The 20201-nt window shown below is 57.6% G+C and overlaps 2 protein-coding genes across 3 annotated transcripts in view; both read left to right on the forward strand.

The window, feature by feature from the left end:
* Positions 1-12973, forward strand: part of STAMBP (STAM binding protein) — a 23405-nt gene extending 10432 nt beyond the window's left edge. The window contains exons 3-10 of one of the 2 annotated variants that reach the window (XM_017827317.1): positions 5415-5490; positions 6501-6596; positions 7230-7557; positions 8282-8406; positions 9186-9323; positions 11275-11387; positions 12146-12245; positions 12646-12973. In XM_017827317.1, the coding sequence (XP_017682806.1) occupies positions 5415-5490; positions 6501-6596; positions 7230-7557; positions 8282-8406; positions 9186-9323; positions 11275-11387; positions 12146-12245; positions 12646-12702 (1033 nt within the window). In that variant the 3' untranslated portion in view covers positions 12703-12973. The remainder of the gene's footprint in view (positions 1-5414; positions 5491-6500; positions 6597-7229; positions 7558-8281; positions 8407-9185; positions 9324-11274; positions 11388-12145; positions 12246-12645) is intronic. The other variant, XM_017827318.1, reaches the window with a different exon arrangement.
* Positions 12974-15149: 2176 nt separating this feature from the next.
* Positions 15150-20139, forward strand: ACTG2 (actin, gamma 2, smooth muscle, enteric). Its single transcript, XM_017827265.1, has 8 exons — positions 15150-17011; positions 17810-17982; positions 18074-18202; positions 18284-18394; positions 19009-19093; positions 19189-19350; positions 19444-19635; positions 19913-20139. The coding sequence occupies exons 2-8, from the start codon at positions 17857-17859 to the stop codon at positions 20137-20139; spliced, it is 1032 nt and encodes a 343-aa protein (XP_017682754.1). The 5' UTR covers positions 15150-17011; positions 17810-17856.
* The last annotated feature ends 62 nt before the right edge of the window (positions 20140-20201 follow it).

Raw genomic sequence — 20201 nt, forward strand, 5'->3', positions numbered from 1 at the left:
GGGCTGGGCTGGGCTGGGCTGGACTGGGCTCTGGGGCTGGACTGGGCTGGGCTGGGCTGGGCTGGACTGGGCTCTGGGGCTGGACTATGGGCTGGGCTGGGCTCTGGGACTGGGCTGGCATTAGGCTGGGCTGGGCTGGGCTCTGGGGCTGGACTGGGCTCTGGGACTGGACTGGGCTCTGGGACTGGGCTGGGCTGGGCTGGACTGGGCTCTGGAGCTGGACTATGGGCTGGGCTGGGCTTGACTCGGCTCTGGGACTGGGGGCTGAGCCGTGCCCTGACACTGCCAGGGACAATTGAGCTGGGAGAGCTCTGCTCTGCCCCTCTGGGATTTGGGGTCCCCACAGCTGGTGGGACTGACCCGCAGGGGTCATACAAGGGATCTTTCTGCTTAGGAAGGGGGATGTGGTTGGGGGGGCTCTGACTGTGGGATCTCTTCCTTAGGAAGGGGGATCTGGTTTGGGGCTCCCTTTGCTCTGTTGTGGGGGCTTTGGCTGGGGGGGTCCTCCACTCGTTCAGAGAGGGGCTGTTTTGAGGGACAGGTAGAGCAGGGGGGGGCTGTTTTGGGGGGGACAGCCAGGATAGGGGGGCTCTTTTGGGGGATCAGACATGAGGTGACTCCCCATGGTTTCACCTCAAGGTGTGAGACACAAACCCACAGATGCAGCTGACTTGTAAAAGTTCACAGAATCCAGAGTTGTTAGGGGTGGAAGGGACCCTGGGGTCTGGGGTGAACTGACCAGGAATTATCTTAAAAGGTATGAGGCAAAAACGCACAGAATCTCAGAGTCCAGAATCTCAGAGTCCAGAATCTCAAAACTGTTAGGGGTGGAAGGGACTTCTGGGATTTGGGGTCCCACAGCTCTCTTGGTGAGCCAGGGAGGGTCTGGAGATTGGGGTCCCTTGGGTGGGGTGGTTTGGTTTGGGCACTTTATTTTGAGAGGTGCTGTGGGAATTAGAGGGGGGTTCTGGTCTGGGGGCACTGGGAATTACAGTGTGTGACTGGGGTCTGTTCTCCCCTGGGGAGGACTGTGGGATCTGGCAGGAGAGGTTATTTTGAGGAGGGGACTCAGAGCTCTGGCTGGTGGGACTGACCAGGAGATGTCATAAAAGTGTGAGGCACAAACCCACAGACACAACTCCCTGCACAGAATCCAGAATCCCAGAATTGTTGGGGGTGGAAGGGACCTCTGGAGATCACCCAGTGCAAACCCCAACCCACCTGGAGCAGGTGACACAGGGACATGTCCAGATGGGTTTGGAAAGGCTCCAGCTGGGTTTGGAATGTCTCCAGAGAGGGAGACTCCACACCCTCCCTGGGCTCTGCCACCTCCTCCATGGAAAGAAGTTCTTCCTCCTGTTGAGGTGGAACTTGTCGTGGTTCACTTTGTGGCTGTTGCTCCTCATCCTCTTGCTGTGCACCACTGAAAAGTCTGGTACCATCCTCTTGATACCCCTTGGAGATATTTATATGCATTAATGAGATTCCCTTTGGAAAGAGGCTGATCTTGGATTCCTCTGTCCTTCTGGAGACTCTTGTCAGCAGCAGAGGGGTTTTGTCCACCTCTAAGTCAAAGTTTCCAGGTGTTTTATCGCCACAGAGGGGCTAAATTGGCCTTGTTTTTCACTAGGTTGGTTGTGACATCATATGGATTGGCAGGGATCCATCACCAGGAATATCATTATCTAGTACCCTGGAAAGGATTGAGGTTGGGTGGTGGTTTCTCTGATAAACCACTTTCAAAGCCTGTTTTACTCTTAGGTTACTACAGCCTTTTACAGCAGGGAGTGAGTCCCTCTTTCAAGAGCAGGGACCAGTTGGAGATTTATTTTTACATGTCAGATTTGTTTTTACATTTCAGAGGGATTATAATTCTCTCCCAACCCCCTCAACAATGCCCTGTTGGTGTTTATGGGGCTGAAAATTGTGATCCTCAGAAAATACCCCAGTGTCACAGCGGCCTGTTCCTGTAGGTTTTTTGGGAAAAATCCTGCCCCTCCCACCCAGTGCCCCTGGTGAGGTCTGTGCTGTGCCCACACCGCCTGCTTACCCATTGGCACCTCCGTGGGCATTTCCCCTCCCTGCCCTTTGTGCAGGTTCCTGCCCCTGAAATCCAACACATTTTTCCCTGATTAGGCTTTTCTTCCCGCCTTGCACTTCCTGAGCTTTTATGGGCATGGGAGCAGGGCCCTGGGAGGCTGCACGGGGAGCTGGGAAGTGTAAAACCCTTGGGAAGGTTTCCAGGCTGGTTACGCAGCTGGGACTGGAGGAGGAACTTTTTAACTAAACAAACTCAAAGCACCTTGGCTGTTTCATTGTAGCTCTGAGAGGTGCTGGGGTGGCTCTTTCCAGCAGCTTTCCTGGAATTTTCAGCCTGGGCTGGGCTGCCAGGAGGGTGGAAAACCTTCCCTTGGTGGGGTTTCTGCGTTGCTGAGTTTGAGCTGCTGCCCTGGATTGTCCAAAGATATGAACTTAATGTCACCATCTTGTTTCCGTAAATGAAGACAGGAAGCTGAAGCTCAAGCAGTGGGATTGGTGTTTTCTAGATGTCCTGATCCAAAGGGCAAGATCCACATGAGGGCATGTCCTGATCCACTGGGAACTGGAGCCTCTCGTGGACTTGCTCTGCTCTCCCTTTCCTAGGAATGGGACCAGCCTGGGAGAGCTGGGGGGGTTCACCTGAAGAAGAGAAGGCTCCTGAAAGCCCCTTCCAGGGCCTGAAGGGGCTCCGGGAGAGCTGGAGAGGGACTGGGGACAAGGGATGGAGGGACAGGACAGGGGGGAATGGTCGTAAACTCACCGAGGGCAGGGTTAGATGGGATATTGGGAAGGAATTGTTGGCTGTGAGGGTGGGGAGGGGCCAGGATGGAATTCCCAGAGCAGCTGTGGCTGCTCCATTCCTGGAAGTGTCCAAGGCCAGGTTGGAGCAACGTGGGATAGTGGAAAGTGTCTCTGCCCATGGAAGGAGGTGGAACTGGATGAGTTTTAAGGTTCCTTCCAACCCAAGCCATTCCATGATTCCATGGCTATCTCTAGGAATAACCAGGCTGGATTTTAACCCATATCTTGTCACCTGATAAGACTTTCCTTGCCTGTCATCCTGAGCAGCTTATTTTCCATTGATCTGAGTGGTTGTTTTCCTTGGATCCCCACCAGGAACACTCGAGTCGACTTTGGCAGAGCCAAATATGAAAGAAAAAAGAAACAAGACACAACTTTTGTGTGGTGCTTGGGCTCCTTAGTTTGGTGCTGCTGGGATCAGCTCTGGGGGTGTCACAGGGATTTGGGAGCCGCCAGCTTGGCCTGTGCTCCCGAGCTGGGCTTAAAAATAGCCTGGGCTGGGGCTGCTTGGTGCCAAGCAGCTGCTGCTCCAGTGGACTGGGGAACAGCAGAGGTTTGAACAAGCCCAAAGCTCCTGGAGGCGGGAGCTGCAGGTTCTGGTCCTGCCAAACCTCAGTGGGGCTGTTGATGGGAGACGTGGGCTGGTCCTGCCCCTCCTCTGCCCCTTCAGCTGCTGCTCCTGCCCCCGAATTTTCCTCTGCTGCCTGAGCCCTCCTCTCCTCCTCCTGCCTGCTTTTTCCTTGCTTCCTGACTTGTGGAAACCCAGCTGTCCCTGCTGGTTTTTCCATCCTCCCCAGCCCCAGCATCTGCTCTTAATCCTCCCTAATTAATCCCTTCCATTTTAATCCCCGAGCTGTTGGCAGCGCTCGGGGCCTTGTTGTGTCTCCTCGACACAGTGACCTACTTCACACCACCAGCTGGGAGAGGGACCTTGCTGGGGCTTTGGGGTGGAACCACAGCTTCTCTAGGGCTCCATGGGTGCTGATCCTGCATCCTCACCCTCTCCCTGGCAACCTGGAGCATTCAGGGTGGCAAAAAGTCCTCCCTTCTCCCAGAGGACTGAGAGTTTGGAGCAGCTGGGTTTGTTTACTGCACACACAGGGGGTTCTCAGAGCAAAGAGTCTCACTCTGTCCCTGCTGAGTTTTTCCCTCTTGGCTCTGCTTGGTTTGTGCTGCTCCCTGGGGCACAGTCCAGTCCTCTTATTCCCTTATTCCTTGTGCCTGGGAACGAGGCTGCTCTCTGGAGCTGGAGTATCCTTTGGATGCTGGAGCTGTGTGGGAAAAAGCCAGGGAGGAGGGCAGGGATTTGGGGTTAATCCCAAAGCTTTGTGGATGCCCAGAGCCAGGACAGCTCCACTTGCAAGAGACAAGGGCCCAGCTAAGACCACCCTGAGCTCAGCCTGAGCTCAGCTTGAGCACCCTGTCACCACTGGGGACTTGGTCACAGGGTAACTCAGAGTGTCCCAAGCCTGAGCCAGAGGGAGCTGCCCTGTGTTTATGGGCTTTCCCCCTGGTATTAGTGCCTGGACAACTCTCTCTGCATCTTCACCTCCATGTCCTGCAGAGCTCCATGGAAGGACCTCGTTGTGGCCTTCCAGGACTTAAAGAAGGCTTGTGAAAAAGAGGGAGAGGGATTTTTTACATGGGCAGACAGTTATAGGGTAAGGGGGAACAGGAGAGATTTGGGTTGGATATTGCGAAGGAATTCCTCCCTGTGAGGGTGGGGAGGGGCTGGGATGGAATTCCCAGAGAAGCTGTGGCTGCCCCTGGATCCCTGGAAGTGTCCAAGGCCAGGTTGGAGCAACCTGGGCTAGTGGAAGGTGTCCCTGCCTGTGGCAGGGAGTGGGACTGGATGAGCTTCAAGGTCCCTTCCAACTCAAACCAGTCTGGGATTCTATGAGGGGGAAAACAGTTATCCCACTTGTAGAGGAGCCAAAGTTGAACCTGTTCCCATGCTGGCAGTGGGATGATGCTGTGATTTCCCTCCCGAAAGCCAGCACAGGAATTCCCCTCCAGCCTGGAATACCTGGGGCTGCTCCAGCTGCAGAGCCCAAAGTTTCCCAATGCAGCAGCCGGGGATGTTGGGAACTTGCTTTTAGCAAGTTTTCTCTGTTCAAGGTCCGAGTTGTTTCCCCTCTGATGCACAAAGTGCCTGTCCCTCTGAGCAGAAGGACAGTGAGCACTGAGTCAGCCGAGTCCTTGCGCTGGGACTGAAATCCCGGGATGCTCCGAGGTGTCGGCAGGTGCCCAAGCACCTCCTGAATCACTGCTGTGCCCTTGGTGCTTCAGACCAGCTTATTAATGGTCCTGTTCAAAACAAATGTATTTATCCCCGAGGATCATCTCCAGAGTCCAGGTGGAATTACAGCCTGTGTGAGGTGCTCCCATGGGACTGAACAAGGTCTGTGTGCCATGAACAGCTCCCAGGGGCGATGGAGGTTTTCCTGCAGAAAGACTGTCCTAATGGGCAGCACAGGACCCAGGGATCTGTACCCCCAAAGTGCCACCGACTGTCTTGTGTCTGTCCCTTCCTGCCATGATCCCAAACTGCAGTTTCTGTCCCGTTTTTCCAGGCTCTTCATTGAGAAGCTGCCCCAGCACCGTGACTACAAAACCGCCGTCATTCCCGAGAAGAGGGAGACGGTCAAAGTAAGTGGTGACATTGCCAGGTCCTGAAGGGAAACGTCTTGGCATCGTTGACCTTGGGTGTTCGTGGCTCTGGCATGGGTGATCCACACAAACACTGGCATGGCCAGGCAGTCCTGACCCCTGAGAGTTCAGTTCTGGGCTCCTCTCCAAGACAGACACTGAGGGGCTGGAGGTGTCCAGGGAAGGGAACAGAGCTGGGAAGGGGCTGGAGCAGCAGGAGCAGCTGAGGGAGCTGGGGGGGTGTCATGGTTTGAGATAGCCCCAAAATCCAATCCCCTAGTCTAAGCTATCTCAAACCATGACAGGGGGCTCAGCCTGGAGAAAAGGAGACTCAGGGGGGACCTTCTGGCTCTGCAAGTCCCTGACAGGAGGGGGGAGCCGGGGGAGGTGTCGGGCTCTGCTCCCAGGGAACAGGGACAGGAGGAGAGGGAACGGCCTCCAGCTGTGCCAGGGGATGTTTAGGTTGGATACTGGGGAAATTCCTTCCCCAGTAGTGTTGTCCAGCCCTGGCACAGCTTCCCCGGGGCAGTGGTTGAATTAGCACCCCTGGAAGTGTGTAAAACACTTGGATGTGGCACCTGGGACATAGATCAGTGACTGACATGGCAGTGCTGGGGGAAAGGTTGGACTTGATGATCTTGGAGGTATTTTCCTCCTAAACAATTCCATGATTCTCTGAGTTATGGTTTGGGCTCTTCTTACCCTACTGTATTTACACTGGTGTCCAGTTTACTTTCTGTTGAGCACTGGAGTGTCCTTCTTTCCTGTTAAACTCCCTGCTTTTTAAAGACCACATGGCTTTTCCATGCATGGGAGCTGGATGCTCAACACGGTGAGATTTGCCAGGGAATCCTTGGAGATTCCTCCCAGCCACAAGAAGCCACGGCTCCTATGCTTAATGCTGCAAAGGCCAGCACTGCTGGGTGATTTTGGGGGTGGTTTTGGGGTTGCTGCAGCTGCTCAGGGCCGGTTTTGTTGGCACTCAGGTTTTTCCTGCGTTTCTCCCCCAGAAACTGAAGGAAGTAGCCTTTCCCAGAGCGGAAGAGCTCAAGGAGGAGCTGCTAAAGAGGTACGCCCAGGACTATGCTAAGTACAAGGAGCAGGAGGTGAGTGAGAGCAGACTGCAGGCCTGTGCTCCCCAGGAGACCCTCAGCCACCAAGGGTTTGGGAGAGGGCAAGTCTCCAGGGCTCCCTGGGTGCTCAGGAACGTCCATTGTGGGGATCCCCCCCTGCAGCACAGGGCTGGCCCTGCTGCCACTGTAGGTTCATCTGAGTCTCTCTTCCTTGTGCATCCCGAGTTGGGGCTGTTTGGTTGGTTAATTCTCTTTGTCCCAACACAAGATCCAGGTTTTGTGATCCAGAAACCCAGCATGGGCAAGGATGTGGGGTTGTGTGGGCAAAACAGAAACCTCCAGGATCAGTTTTGCTGCAGACAAGTGTGATTTGGGAGACAGGATAGATGGAAAACAACCTGGAGTTGTGCTTCTGTGGAAGAGGGAGGGTAAGGCAGAGGTTTTAGGTGCCCTGGTCCAGCTGGCTCTCCTGATGGAAGTGTGGATCTCTGCAAGCTGAAGCTTCCTGCAAGGAATGCTCTTTGCAGACCCTTTTGAAGCAGCCTGGGATTGCTGAGGGTCTGCAGCGCAGAGGCTCCATGTTCCCGTCTCTGCTCATGTCCCTTGGGATATTTCTTCTTAGGGAAGGAGGAGGAAGAGTAATTTGCACCCACTTTGGCTTTGCAGCAGCAGCTGGAGGAGGAGAAGAGCCGGGTGGCCCTGATGAAGCAGCAGCAGGCAGAGCAGGAGCAGTTCCACGCCTTCGAAGAGATGATCCGGCGGCAGGAGCTGGAGAAGGAACGCCTGAGGATAGTGCAGGAGTTTGGGAAGCCGGAGCCAGAGTCTCTGGATGGACCCCTCATCCCTGGAGTGGAAAAGCCCCCGACTGATTTAACCCCAAAGGTTCCAGTGTCTTCAGTTCACCCAGCAAGTCCCTCAGCGGGGACCGTCCCACCCAGACCTCCCGTCGTGGACAGATCTTTGAAGCCCAGTGCTTTGGGGAGCACAGAAACCAGTTAGTACCTCTGGGAGCATCCCTATCCCTTGCTGGGGCTGAGCCAAATGTGGCCAGTTTGTCTGGGAGGCTCTTGGAATTATCTGCTCCTGGCTCCATCCCTTCTGGGGGTTTGCTCTTCCAAGTCACTGGATGTTGCCCCTGTTGTTCAGTAAAGGTTTGCAGGGCTTGGGAGAACTGTCTCCTCTTGGGAATGCACCCTCCATGCTCTTCCAGCCCCATCTTTCTGCTGTTCCAGACTCTGCAGCCTATTTGCCTTTCCTTGATCCAAGCACTTCTTGGAGATTTGAGTTTAATTCCTGGCCGGGCTGATTGAATCCTCCTCCTGACCAAATCCTGCCAAACACAGCTCCAAAATACTCATCCAGACATGTCCAGTGACTGGTTCTTGCCCAGTGACACATCCTACCTTAAATAACATGCTGTGAGTGTGTGTGGTTTCATTTTTACTAACAAACAAAAGACTCATTTTCGACACCCTGCTGAAGGATTCTTCCCCTCTCTGTTCTGAAGGAGGTGGTCCTTGTCCTTTATCAAAGGGGTGGTGCCTGTCCTTTATCAGTGTCCCAGTGACATATTTATCTCTTGGTGCCACTGGAGGGGCAGAGCCAGAGCAGTCCACCCTTCCAGGTGCATTTTTTCCGTCTCATCCCTTCAGGGCCTGCCCTGAGGGACCATTTCTGCTCCCCTGGCTTGTGTCTCACTGCACTCCCGTTCCCCACAGGTGCAGGAGTGGATGTCCTTCGCCAGGTCATTGTCCCCAGGGAGCTGTGCCACAAATTCCTCCAGCTGGCTGATGCCAACACGGTGCGGGGTGTGGAGACCTGTGGGATCCTCTGTGGGAAGCTGGTAAGGGGACAATCCGTCAGGAGACCTTGGAGCGGCACAGGGGTTGTTTGTCACGGCACCACCGCTTTGGAAATGGCTGCAGGACCCTGATCTTTGTCCTGGAGTTCTCTAGTGCAGTTTCAGGCTTCCCTGTGAGCATTAGGGATGATCTGCCTCTCCCTTTCCAGGCTTTTGGGTCAGGATTTCCTCACCCTGGCACTCAGTGCCAACCAGAGTCCCCACTCAGCTTCCTCTCTGCTGCTGATGACTCTGTACCTGCCACAAGCACTGGGGACAATCCTGGGGACAGGAGCTCCAGGGACTTGTCCTTTGGGTGCCAGCAGGACTGGGGTGTCCCAGCTGGTGATTTCAGCCACACAGGGCTGACAGGACACTGTTCTCCCCAGGAGTTTTCATGTCCAGGTTTCGTTGGCAGCTCCAGCCCTGAGTCACTCGCAGGGGTTTGCTTTGAAATGGAGCTGTTTGAAGTAGTAACTTCCTGCCATCCAGCTGCTTCCAGCCACTGGGGATTATTTAGGGATGAGGCATCATCTTGAGTTGCTTCAGTGGGTGTTCTCTGAGCTGTTGTGGGTGCTCTGCACAGCAGGGAAAATGAAATAGGAAGAAAACCCCTGTGACTCCTTTGTCAGTAACTGGGAGTTGCACCTGCGTGGTGCTGGGCTTCTTGAGGAGAAGTTCCCAAAACTTAAGGAATTCTCTTGGCTCCCTGTTTCCTGCTGGGGGGTGTCTGGGGGTGCCTGTGCTCCCTCTGACCCCCCTGTGCTGCCCCTGCCCTGCAGATGAGGAATGAGTTCACCATAACCCACGTGATCGTGCCCAAGCAGCACGGGGGCCCCGACTACTGCAACACTGAGAACGAGGAGGAGCTGTTCCTGATCCAGGACCAGCACGGCCTCGTCACCCTGGGCTGGATCCATGTGAGTGCCTCCTGCCCCTGCCTTCAGCCTGGAGGGAAAGGGCTGGTGGAGCAGGGCTGGGGGAGGAGAAGTTACAGGAGGAGATGGTGTGGAGTGGGCAGCAGCCTCTGGATGGGTTTCTCACCTCTGGTTTGGTTTCTCCCTCTGGTTGGATCTCTTGCCTCTGGGTGGATTTCTCCCCCTGGTTGAGTTTCTCCCCCCAGTTGGATTTCTCCCTCTGATTTGATTTCTCTCTCTAGTTGGGTTTCTCCCTCTGGTACAGTCTCATTCGCTACTCTACTGGAGAAATCCTGGCCTGTTTTACATTTGAGTCCCTTCCCAAAGCATCAGGCCCTTTGGAAAGGAGAGAGGGCAGGGTTAGATGGGATATTGGGAAGAAATTCTTCCCTGGGAAGGCAGGGAGGCCTGGCACAAGTTGCCCAGAGAAAACCTTAGAGCCCCTTCCAGGGCCTAAAGGGGCTCCAGAGCTGGAGAGGGACTGGGGACAAGGGATGGAGGGACAGGACACAGGGAATGGCTTCCCAGTGCCAGAGGGCAGGGCTAGATTAGATATTAAGAAGACATTCTTGGCTGTGAGGGTGGGGAGGCCCTGGCACAGGTTGCCCAGAGAAGCTGTGGCTGCCCCTGGATCCCTGGAAGTGTCCAAGGCCAGGTTGGACAAGGCTTGGAGCAACCTGGGCAGTGGAAGGTGTCCCTGCCCATGGCAGGGGGTGGAACTGGCTGATCTTTGAGATCCCTTCCAACACAAACCAGTCTGGATCTGTGCAAGGGGGGTCCTGGACATGCAGCTCATGTATCCTCCAGCTAAAATCCAACTGCAGAGGCCCCGTCAGGGCATCCCAAGCCCTCCTGCTGCAGGGACACCTCTCCCATGCTATGTCCCTGGAGTGGTGCTGCTGTTGAGGCAGCTGTGCCGTGGGATGTGCCAGTTCCAGAGTCCTCCCTGGCTGCAGCAATTCCCTGCTGTCCCCACGGAGCCCTTGGCAGTCGGATCCGTGCCAAGGAAAATGTTTGGAGCTGCTGAGTAATCTCTCGAAAGCAGCTGCTGCCTCACAGCCTTGGGCAGGGGAATGTGCTGCCTGTGCCTGATCCCCGAGGGGGCAGCTCTGCCCTGCCAGCCCTGTCACACCCAGGGACCCTCCGGAATTCCTGTGCCCCTTCTGCTGGCCTTGGCAACAAAAACCTCACCAGCAGAAGGAGCAGGAGCTTCCAGCAGGAGTTAAGGTGTGAAATCCATGAAATCCAGCTGCGGGCAGGAGCTGGGTGAGGTGGTGGCTGTCAGGGATCATACAGCCCTCTGGAATGGGATATCCTGAAGTGCCAGGGCAGGATGGGGTGTGCTGGTGCTGCTGCACTTGAGAAAGGTGTGAATTCCCTGCAAGGACAGTGTTGGGCCTGAAAGTGGGACTTTTTCATGCAATGGGACAGGAATGTAGAGCTTCTTTTGTACTTCAGATGGAAAAGAGGAGCAGGTGTTTTAAGAGAGTCAAAAAAAAAAGGGGGGCTACAAGAGAGCTGGAGAGGGAATTTTGGCAAGAGCGTGGAATGATGTGATAGGACAAGGGGGAATGGCTTCCCACTGCCAGAGGGCAGGGTTAGATGGGATATTGGGAATAAATTCTTGGCTGTGAGGGTGGTGAGGGGCTGGGATGGAATTCCCAGAGGAGCTGTGGCTGCCCCTGGGTCCCTGGAAGTGTCCAAGGCCAGGTTGGATGGGGCTTGGAGCAGCCTGGGCCTAGTGGAAGGTGTCCCTGGATGGAATGGGATGATATTTGGGGTCACTCCCAACCCAAACCATTCTGGGATTCTACACAAACCCCTCTTAGTGTGTCCCCTGTGCCATCCCAGGAGCTGTGTCTCCTCTGTCACAGCCTCCCTTTGGCAGACACAATCCCTTGGAACCATTTTGCCAAGCCTGCTGTGACTCCTGTCCGTGTGTTGCCTATTCCAGACCCACCCCACACAGACAGCCTTCCTGTCCAGCGTGGACCTGCACACCCACTGCTCCTACCAGCTGATGCTGCCGGAGTCCATCGCCATCGTGTGCTCTCCCAAGTACCAGGAGTGAGTATGGACACCCAGGAATGTGGGTGGACACCAGGAGTGAGTGTGGACACCAGGGTGTGGGGTGGGGAAGGCCTTTCCTTCTGCCTGGGCTGTTTAAGCACACCCTTCCTCTGTCGGGTTCCTGGTGTGGAGATAAAATGCCAGGTCACACACAGGGGACTCCACAGCTCTTCTGGGCTGGAGCAGGGTCAGGATCAGGATCAGGATCAGGGGGTTGGATCTGGGCAGTGGTTGCCCACCTGTGACAGGAGGGTGGTCTGCAGCCCTGGGGCTGGGAAGAGGAGTGTCCCAGGAGGAGAGGTATCCCAGGAAGAGGGGTGTCCTGGGAATGGGGATGTCCCAGGAAAGGAGGTGTCCCAGGTGACGATGTCCCAAGAAGGGGGTCTCTCAGATGGGGGTGTCCTGGGAAGAGGGGTGTCCCAGACAGAAGGGTGTCCTGGGAGGAGGGTTATCCTGGGAAGAGGGGTGTCTCAGGAAGAGGGATGTCCCATACAGAGGGGTGTCCCAGACAGAGGGGTGTCCTGGGAAGAGGGGTGTCCTGGGAAGAGGGGTGTCCCAGAAAGGGGGGCTTTCCCAGGAAGAGATGTCCCAGACATCCCAGAGGGTTGTCCCTCAGCCTCAATCTCTGCCCCTGCCCGAGATGAGCTGCCCCAAAGGTGCTCTGTGAGGCCCAGAGGACGTGGCTGTCCCTGCAGAGGTTGCAGAGGTGGAGCCACAGGAGGTCCTTGTGCTCCTGGGTGTGTTCCCTTCTCCAGGACGGGGTTTTTCCGGCTGACGGAGCACGGCCTGGAGGAGATCTCGTCCTGCCGCCAGAAAGGGTTCCACCCACACCCCAAAGACCCCCCTCTCTTCACGGTGAGTCCCCCCCAGGCACTGGGGGCTGTGGGGTGGGGAGTTGGTGTGTTGGACCCTTCACTGGAGTTAAATCCGTGTGGGATGCTGGGCTGTGACAGGAGAGGAGGCTCAGCCTGGCAGAGGCCGGTCTCAGATTCCCAGGGTGGAGGTGCAGGAGCTTCCCAACGTTTTACAGGGCTTGGAGGAGTGATGGGGAGCTCCTCCCTGTGGGAACAGGGCGAGGCAGCACAAAGGGGTGTGTTTGGGAGAGGGATCTGTTTCTGTGTCCTGCTGTGGTCACTGTGTGACCCAAGGAACGGCTCCAAGGGCTGTTCTGGGAAGGACTCTGGCTGCAGGTCATGTCACCTGAGCTGTGGGAACATCTGAATAACCCCCTGTCCCCTCTCTTTCTCTCTCCCAGACCTGCAGTCACGTGTCAGTGGTGGAGAGGGATGTTGTCCTGCTGGATCTCCGATAATCCTCCTGCCTTATCCGCTCACAGGAACCTCCCGCCTTCCTCTCAGCCTTAGGGATTGGTCCCTCCTGTAGCAGATGATTCCCACCGTGTAGAGATCCCTCCCCTCCCTCCCTCAGTGCTGGTGGGATTTCCAGTGGAATCACATCCCTGACCTCCTTGGGAGCACGTGGATCCTCAGTGCCTGGAGCCTGCTGAGGTCCAAGGTGTGGGGAAAAGCCAGCTGGGAATTCAGAGGCAGGAGCCAACACTAAAGCAGTTTTTAACACTCTAATCCGTGGCTGGAACGGCCTCCTGGGGAGGTTCCCCATGATTTGCTGCAACCACGAGGTGTGGAAACCTCTTCAAGTGCTTTTGGGACTTGCCCAAATTAACCCGTGCCCCGTGTTGTCCCTCTCTGCGGGTCGCTGTGGGCTTAGAGCAGCTTCCAGGAGTAGATAAACCTTTCCTGTAGTTTAAGATTAACCCCTCCTGACCCCTCTCCCCCCTCACGAGCTCAGCCCCGCCGAGCTGAGCCACTCCTGCTCCCTGGTACTCGGATCTTTGCCTGGGGAGGGAGAGAGGGGACTCAACTCCTTTGGGATCCCCATTTCAGGGATGAAGGTGCCTGGACGGGGCACAGCTTTGCAGGATCTCCCTCATCCCAGCAGTGTTCAGGGGTGTCTGGTGACTTTATTCCCTTTCCTGGCTCTGGGATCCTCTCAGCCCGTGGTGTTACCGTGGAGGAGCACTGGGTGTCCCAGCTGCCATCACTGCTCCCAGATGGAATTCCAGCTGCTCTGGCCACTTCCATCCTCCAAGATCCCACAGCCTGATTGCCTCTGAGCTTCCCAGAGCAGCTGGAAGCCCGTCCTTGCCAAACCCCAGCTCTCCGTGACATCGCTGCCGTGCGGTACCACCGGATCCTGCTCCGAGGTGCTTTAGTTGGATGCCAAGCAGAGAATTCCCTTCCCTGTGCTCCAGGCCGAGCCTCCACCCTCACTGGGTAGGAAGCAGCAGAATTCCAAGGTGGAAGGCAGCTGGGCTCAGGGCTGAGCGTGACCCACACCCCACACCCTGCAGAGGGATGGTCGGCACATGGCTGTGCTGGGCTGGGGGAGGCTGGAGCTGCCTTCCCACCTGGCATGGAAACATCCATGTCCTCGTGCATCCAACACCCCTCAGTGTTCGGTGAACACACATGGATCAGATTATGTGGGCTGGGTCTCTTGTGCCACTTGTTTTCTTTGAGCTCCCCCGGTGGGTTGGGGGGTCTGGCGGGGGGGGATCCATTTGTTTGGGGGTTGGGTGTGTTTGCAGCAGCTCCTGCGTGACAAAGGGCTGCTCCCAGCTTTTCCAAAGCCAGTTTTGGGAACAGGGAGGTGGGGGGGGACCGGGGGGCCTTCAGGACATCTGTGGGAACTTGTTTTCAGACCTAATTAATTTGAACCATGCTCGGGAGGGGGTTGCAGTTCAGTGTGGGATTGTTCATCCCACAGCACGGAGCAGCTCCCCCAGAACATTGCAGGGACATGAAGTGGGAAATCTCATTTTTCCAAGCAGCAATTCCTTCAGTTTGATGGGGAATATCCCAAGGAATTTATCCCAACTCCACATCCCACCAGGTCTCAGGTCTGAGCTGCCTTGAGCACCCACCAGAGAGTGGAGCTGGTGGCACTTCAGCACTTTTGTGTCATCCCAGTGACAGATAAACCTTCACAGGGAATATTCCACATTCCTCAGAGCAGGAAGGGCCCAGTTCCTCAGTCAGGGCTCAGCTCCCACCTCACTCCCAGCCCTGCTCCCTGAGCTCCTGGCTTTTCCATCACGTTTTTTCACTTGGAGTCCCTGAGCCAGCAGTTTGTTTATCGGGATGGATGTCGATAACCTGGTCCCACCAACCCACCCTGGCTCTCCAGCTGTGCCAGATGTGACTGTTCCACCTTAAAATCATCCAAAACGGGGTTGGATTTGGGAAGAGTTGACCCCAAACGCTTTGTAGGAAGGGTTTAGTGTCTGTAACGACGTGGGTTGAGTGTCCGGGCTGTTCCTGCAGGCAGGGAGTGATGTTTATCTCCGCTTCAGGATGGGAACAGACCCAGATCCCTCTGATCATGCCTCGGTTTGCCCATCCCCGGCAGCATCCCGGGAGGTTCCAGGCATGACCGTTCCCTTGAGGGAGGTGCCGGGGGCTGGACCGAGCGCCGGGAGTTTTGAAATCCAGCGGTAAAGCCGGGCTTGCCCCCTGCTCGTCCCGCGCCCGTGCCGCGGGATGCCTGGCGTTCCTGAGAGCATCCCGGCCCGCCGGCGGCTCCATTGGCTGCGGGGGCCAACGTTGCCTTTTTAGGCTGCGCGTGGGCTCCGCTCGGGGCTGCGCTGCCGCCGGGCCGTCCCGCAGGGATCCCGCAGGGATGGGCGGCCTGGAGCCGACCTGCGTGTGCCCACAAATCCCGCCGTGGAGGAGCGATGGGACTCGGAGCTGCCGAGAGGGGCCGGGGGTTGATGCTCTGCGCTTGTGCCAGCCCGGGATTCAGGGGTGTCTCTGAGGTTTTGGGTTGTCTCTGAGGTTTTGGGTTTGTCCCTCCACCTTGGAATGCGATGGGGTCCTGCCACCAGCCCCTGGCACAGCCGTACCCTCTCCGCGTTGGTTCTCTCCGGCCTCTGCCTCCATCCAACCCCTTTTCCCACCCCCACTGCTGGGTTTGGGGTTAATTTTTTGTAAGTTGGTTTTGGGTTGTTTTTTTTAACAGCCTTTCTCCTCGGTGACCTCATGTCTGGCAGGTCCCAAGGGATCCGGGGTGGGATGTGAGGCAGCAGAAGGACCCCGGGGCAGAGGGTTTGGGGGGGACACCAAGTAGATGGCCAGGGGACAAATCCAGCCTGAGATTCCCCAGGGAAAGGGAATAACCAGGACAGAGCCATCCCTGGGGGACATTGGAGGTGTGAACAGGTCTGGAGTGCTGGGGGGACACCGTGTTCCATGGGGTGACAGCCCAGATTCTGCTCCTTCCCCCCAGAACAGAGCCATCCCTGGGGGACACTGGAGGTGTGAACAGTCTGGAGTGGTGGGGGGACACCTTGTCCATGGGGTGACAGCCCAGATTCTGCTCCCTCCTTCCAAGACAGAACCATCCCTACGGGATGTTAAAGTTGTGAACAAGCTGGAGGGACGTTGTGTCCCTGCCCTGCCCCACAGGGTGACAGCCCAGAGTCCTCTCCCTGCAGGACCATGGTGGGGACAGGACCTTTGGATCCCTTGGTGGTGGTGGGACCTGCAGCTCCTTCCCCTGCTCCAGTGCTGGGATGTCCCTGAGCACAGGGAGCATCCCGGGCCCCCCGGCCTCAGTTTCCCCTTGTGCCCCCCGAGCTCCCCGAGCTCTGGGTGGTGGTTCCTGGGCACCTCTCCTGCCTCCCCTGGGTGTTCCAGAGAGCTCCCAGTGTGGGCCCGTTGCCCTTAAAAAGGCAGCAGGAGTTTGGGAGCTGCTGGTTGGCCTCTGCCAGGGCCACGGGCCTGGCGGCTCCACTCCCACTGCCAAGGGCTGGGGGTGGCTGCGGCCCCCCCGGGCTGTGTCCAGGCAGGGGGGCCAGGGGCCAACACCCACAGAGCCCCATGGAGCTCCAGGCTCATCCCACCTCCCAGATCCTCCCGGGGGCACCCACAGTGTGGGGCTGGGATTTGGACTCACAACAACTGGCCTGGCTCAGGCTGAGGATTTGGGGAACTGAGGGGCTTTGGGACACCAAAAGCCCAAAAATGGGGGTGGAGAGAGAGAAAAGCACGAGGAGAGGCATCTCCAAACACAGAATTCCGGGGAGCTGAGAGAATCCCGGGGAGCTGAGGCCGGGAGGAGGCGATGCACTGACCCAGGGCCTTTCCAGCAGTGCCAAATTCCCATCCCCGCTCGGGGTGTCCCCACGGTGGAGCCCCCACACCCACCTCCCCCCGGGTGGGGTTTCTCCATGCTCTCCCCAGGAACTGGAGTTACTTCCACCTCCCTTTTCCGAGCCTGTCACTTATAAGGACTTGTGTCTCACTTGTTTATCAGAGCGGAGCATAAAAGGAACAGACTCACAACTGGGCCGTTGCCTCCCAAAGCATCCCCACATACATTTTTCCTACAATAATTAAACTGCTGGGTCCTACCACCAGCCCGAGGTCAATTTAATGAAATAAAACACCTTATATGGCCATATGGCCAACACACCATCACTGAGCCTATTTAGGGTCTTTGTTTAGAGAGGATCCGCCTCTGAGGTTCCTCGGGCTCGCTGGTATTTATACCCACGGCACAGCGGGGCTCGGTCCCAGAGGAAAGGAGCTCTCGCCTCTGCGGTGAGTACTGCCCTGCCCTGCCCTGCTTCCCAGCTCCTGGGAGGAGAGGGGAAGGAATAACACCTCGGGGGGGTTTTGGGGTGCCCCAGCCTTTATGGGCCGGCCCCAGCTCAGTCTGCATGGCACAGAGGGGGTGCCAACCCCGGGGGCTTCCCAGAGGTGACAAGAGCTGGGCTGCGGCCAAGGCGGGTTGTGCTCTTCCAGAAATCCCTGGGATTTGGGATTTTTTTTCTTTCTGGGCTGAGGCCCAAGGCAGGTTGTGCTCTTCCAGAAATCCCTGGGAGTTGGGAATTTTTGCTTCCTGGGCTCCTGCAAGGTTTTTGCTGCTTCCCTCTGGATTTGGGGGCACATCCCCCAGTGTAGGGGGGGGAGCCCCCAGGAAGGGCTGGGTTTTTTCCCATTATTGGGAGCAGATGCAGCAGGAGGCTGCTGAGACAGAACCGGATGAGGGGGCATCACCTGACACCCCTCTGCCTGCTTTTGGGGGGCACCAACTGGGCTTGGCAACACCAGAGCTCTCCGGGGGGGCTTTGGCACCGATTTTGGGTACCAGCCGGAGAAGGATGGAGGAGCAGCACCAGCGTGGAGCAGCACACGGGGAATGAGCATCACCCCACTCCCAGCATCACCACACCGGGGTCAGACTGGGTGGCCAGCCCTCGGCACAGCCCACAGAGGACTTTGTGAGACTGCCCATTCCCAAGGACTCCAACCCTTCCAAACCCAAAGCTGGATGCAGTGCCGCGGGACAACCCCCTCCCCCGTTCACCCTTAACGCCATTTCCCCCCCGGCCCCAGCTTTTCCCCCAGGTCCCCCCTGAGCACCAACCACTCCCAGCCCCACCATGTGCGAGGAGGAAACCACTGCCCTGGTCTGTGACAACGGCTCCGGCCTCTGCAAGGCCGGCTTCGCCGGCGACGACGCCCCGCGCGCCGTCTTCCCCTCCATCGTGGGGCGGCCCCGGCACCAGGTGGGTACCCAGGGGGGTGAGGGGCAGCCCCCACCCTGCTCCAACCCCTGCAATGAGGGTAACGAGGCCTTGTCTCTCCTGCTGGCGTTAGGGTGTCATGGTGGGCATGGGGCAGAAGGACAGTTACGTGGGCGACGAGGCGCAGAGCAAGAGGGGCATCCTCACGCTCAAGTACCCCATTGAGCACGGCATCATCACCAACTGGGATGACATGGAGAAGGTGAGACCCCCAGCCCTGGGATGGGGAGAGGGCGCCAGCCCCAGCTTGGGTGAGGCCCCAATTGTCCTTTGCCTGCCGTAGATCTGGCACCATTCCTTCTACAACGAGCTGCGCGTGGCCCCCGAGGAGCACCCGACCCTGCTCACCGAGGCCCCCCTCAACCCCAAGGCCAACCGGGAGAAGATGACACAGGTGAGGTGCTGAGGGTCCCCCGGGGGTGGGGATGGACCCTCGGAATCCACAGGAAGGTCTGGGGGGTCTGGGGGTTGGGTGGGGTGGAGGAGCAGGCGGTGGGGGCAGTTTGGTGTGGGATAAGGGCAGAGATCCTGGTGGGAAGTTCACTTGCTTATGTAGCCCCGGGGGTCTCTCCAGAGCGTGGCCCTGTGGGATTTGCCACGCAAGGCGCTGCCCCACGTGTTGTCCATGCCATGCACAGCCCCACATGACTCTAATGCAGTGACCCACATTTCCACGGGATGTGTTGACCCACATTTCCCACACCACACACCCACTCACATGTTTTCCACGCATTTTCCATGATCCACTTGTTGTGTTCAATGCACTGACCCCCATGTCCGTGCAACCCAACCGTCCACCTGTTTTTCCACGCAACGCAACAATCCCTGTGTTTTTCCATGCATTGCACTGCCCCACGTGTCCGTGCCATCCAACCATTCGCTTGTTTTTCCATGCAACGCAACCATCCCTGTTTTTCCGTGCAGTGCCCTGACCCCAGGAAGACACAGCCCCCTGGGTCAGGGTGGGACCCCCATGCTCCCCCCTAACCCTCTCTCTCTCCCTCCCAGATCATGTTTGAAACCTTCAATGTCCCCGCCATGTACGTCGCCATCCAGGCCGTCCTCTCCCTCTACGCCTCCGGCCGCACGACCGGTGAGTCGGACACACCTTTCCCTGGGGTTCATCTGTGATGGGGAAGGCACCAAACCACCTTGGAGCCCCCTCCCTCACCTCCCTTCCCTCCCCAGGCATCGTCCTGGACTCCGGGGACGGCGTCACCCACAACGTGCCCATCTACGAGGGCTACGCGCTGCCCCACGCCATCATGCGCCTGGACCTGGCCGGGCGGGACCTCACCGACTACCTCATGAAGATCCTCACCGAGAGGGGCTACTCCTTCGTCACCACCGGTACGGGGTCAGGGAGGGGCGTTGTGGGGTCACGGGGACCCTGCGGTGCCGCGGCGGCACCGGGTTGAGCCCCTTGGCCGTCACCTCCTGCAGCCGAGCGGGAAATCGTGAGGGACATCAAGGAGAAGCTCTGCTACGTGGCCCTGGACTTCGAGAATGAGATGGCCACGGCCGCCTCCTCCTCCTCGCTGGAGAAGAGCTACGAGCTCCCCGACGGGCAGGTCATCACCATCGGCAACGAGCGCTTCCGCTGCCCCGAGACCCTCTTCCAGCCCTCTTTCATTGGTGAGCCCACCCCCCAACTCCTGGTGGTCACTCTGGATCCCCACCACCCCAAACAGCAACTCTGGGTGCCCTGCAGAGGCATTTTGGGGCTTTCCCAAGCGCTTTGCACCCCAAATGGTGGGATAAACCCCAAACAGCTCCTGTGGGTGCCCCGTAGAGGCGTTTTGGGGCTCCCCTAAATGGTGGGACAAACCCATGGATGGCTCTTTTGGGATGCCCGGAGGAGACAGGCGTGGGGGGGAGTCAGGGTGCTGACACAGCCCCCTCCCACGCCCAGGCATGGAATCGGCCGGGATCCACGAGACCACCTACAACTCCATCATGAAGTGTGACATCGACATCCGCAAGGACCTCTACGCCAACAACGTGCTGTCGGGCGGCACCACCATGTACCCCGGCATCGCCGACCGCATGCAGAAGGAGATCACGGCACTGGCCCCCAGCACCATGAAGATCAAAGTAGGTCCTGGGGGGCAAATTGTGGCCACCAACACAACGGGATGAGGTTCCCCAAGGCCAAGGGCCGGGTCCTGCCCTTTGGCCACAACAACCCCCGGCAGCCCCCC

The sequence above is a fragment of the Lepidothrix coronata genome, unplaced genomic scaffold (assembly GCF_001604755.1).
Source record: "Lepidothrix coronata isolate B3197 unplaced genomic scaffold, Lepidothrix_coronata-1.0 Scaffold137, whole genome shotgun sequence".
NCBI lineage: Eukaryota > Metazoa > Chordata > Aves > Passeriformes > Pipridae > Lepidothrix > Lepidothrix coronata.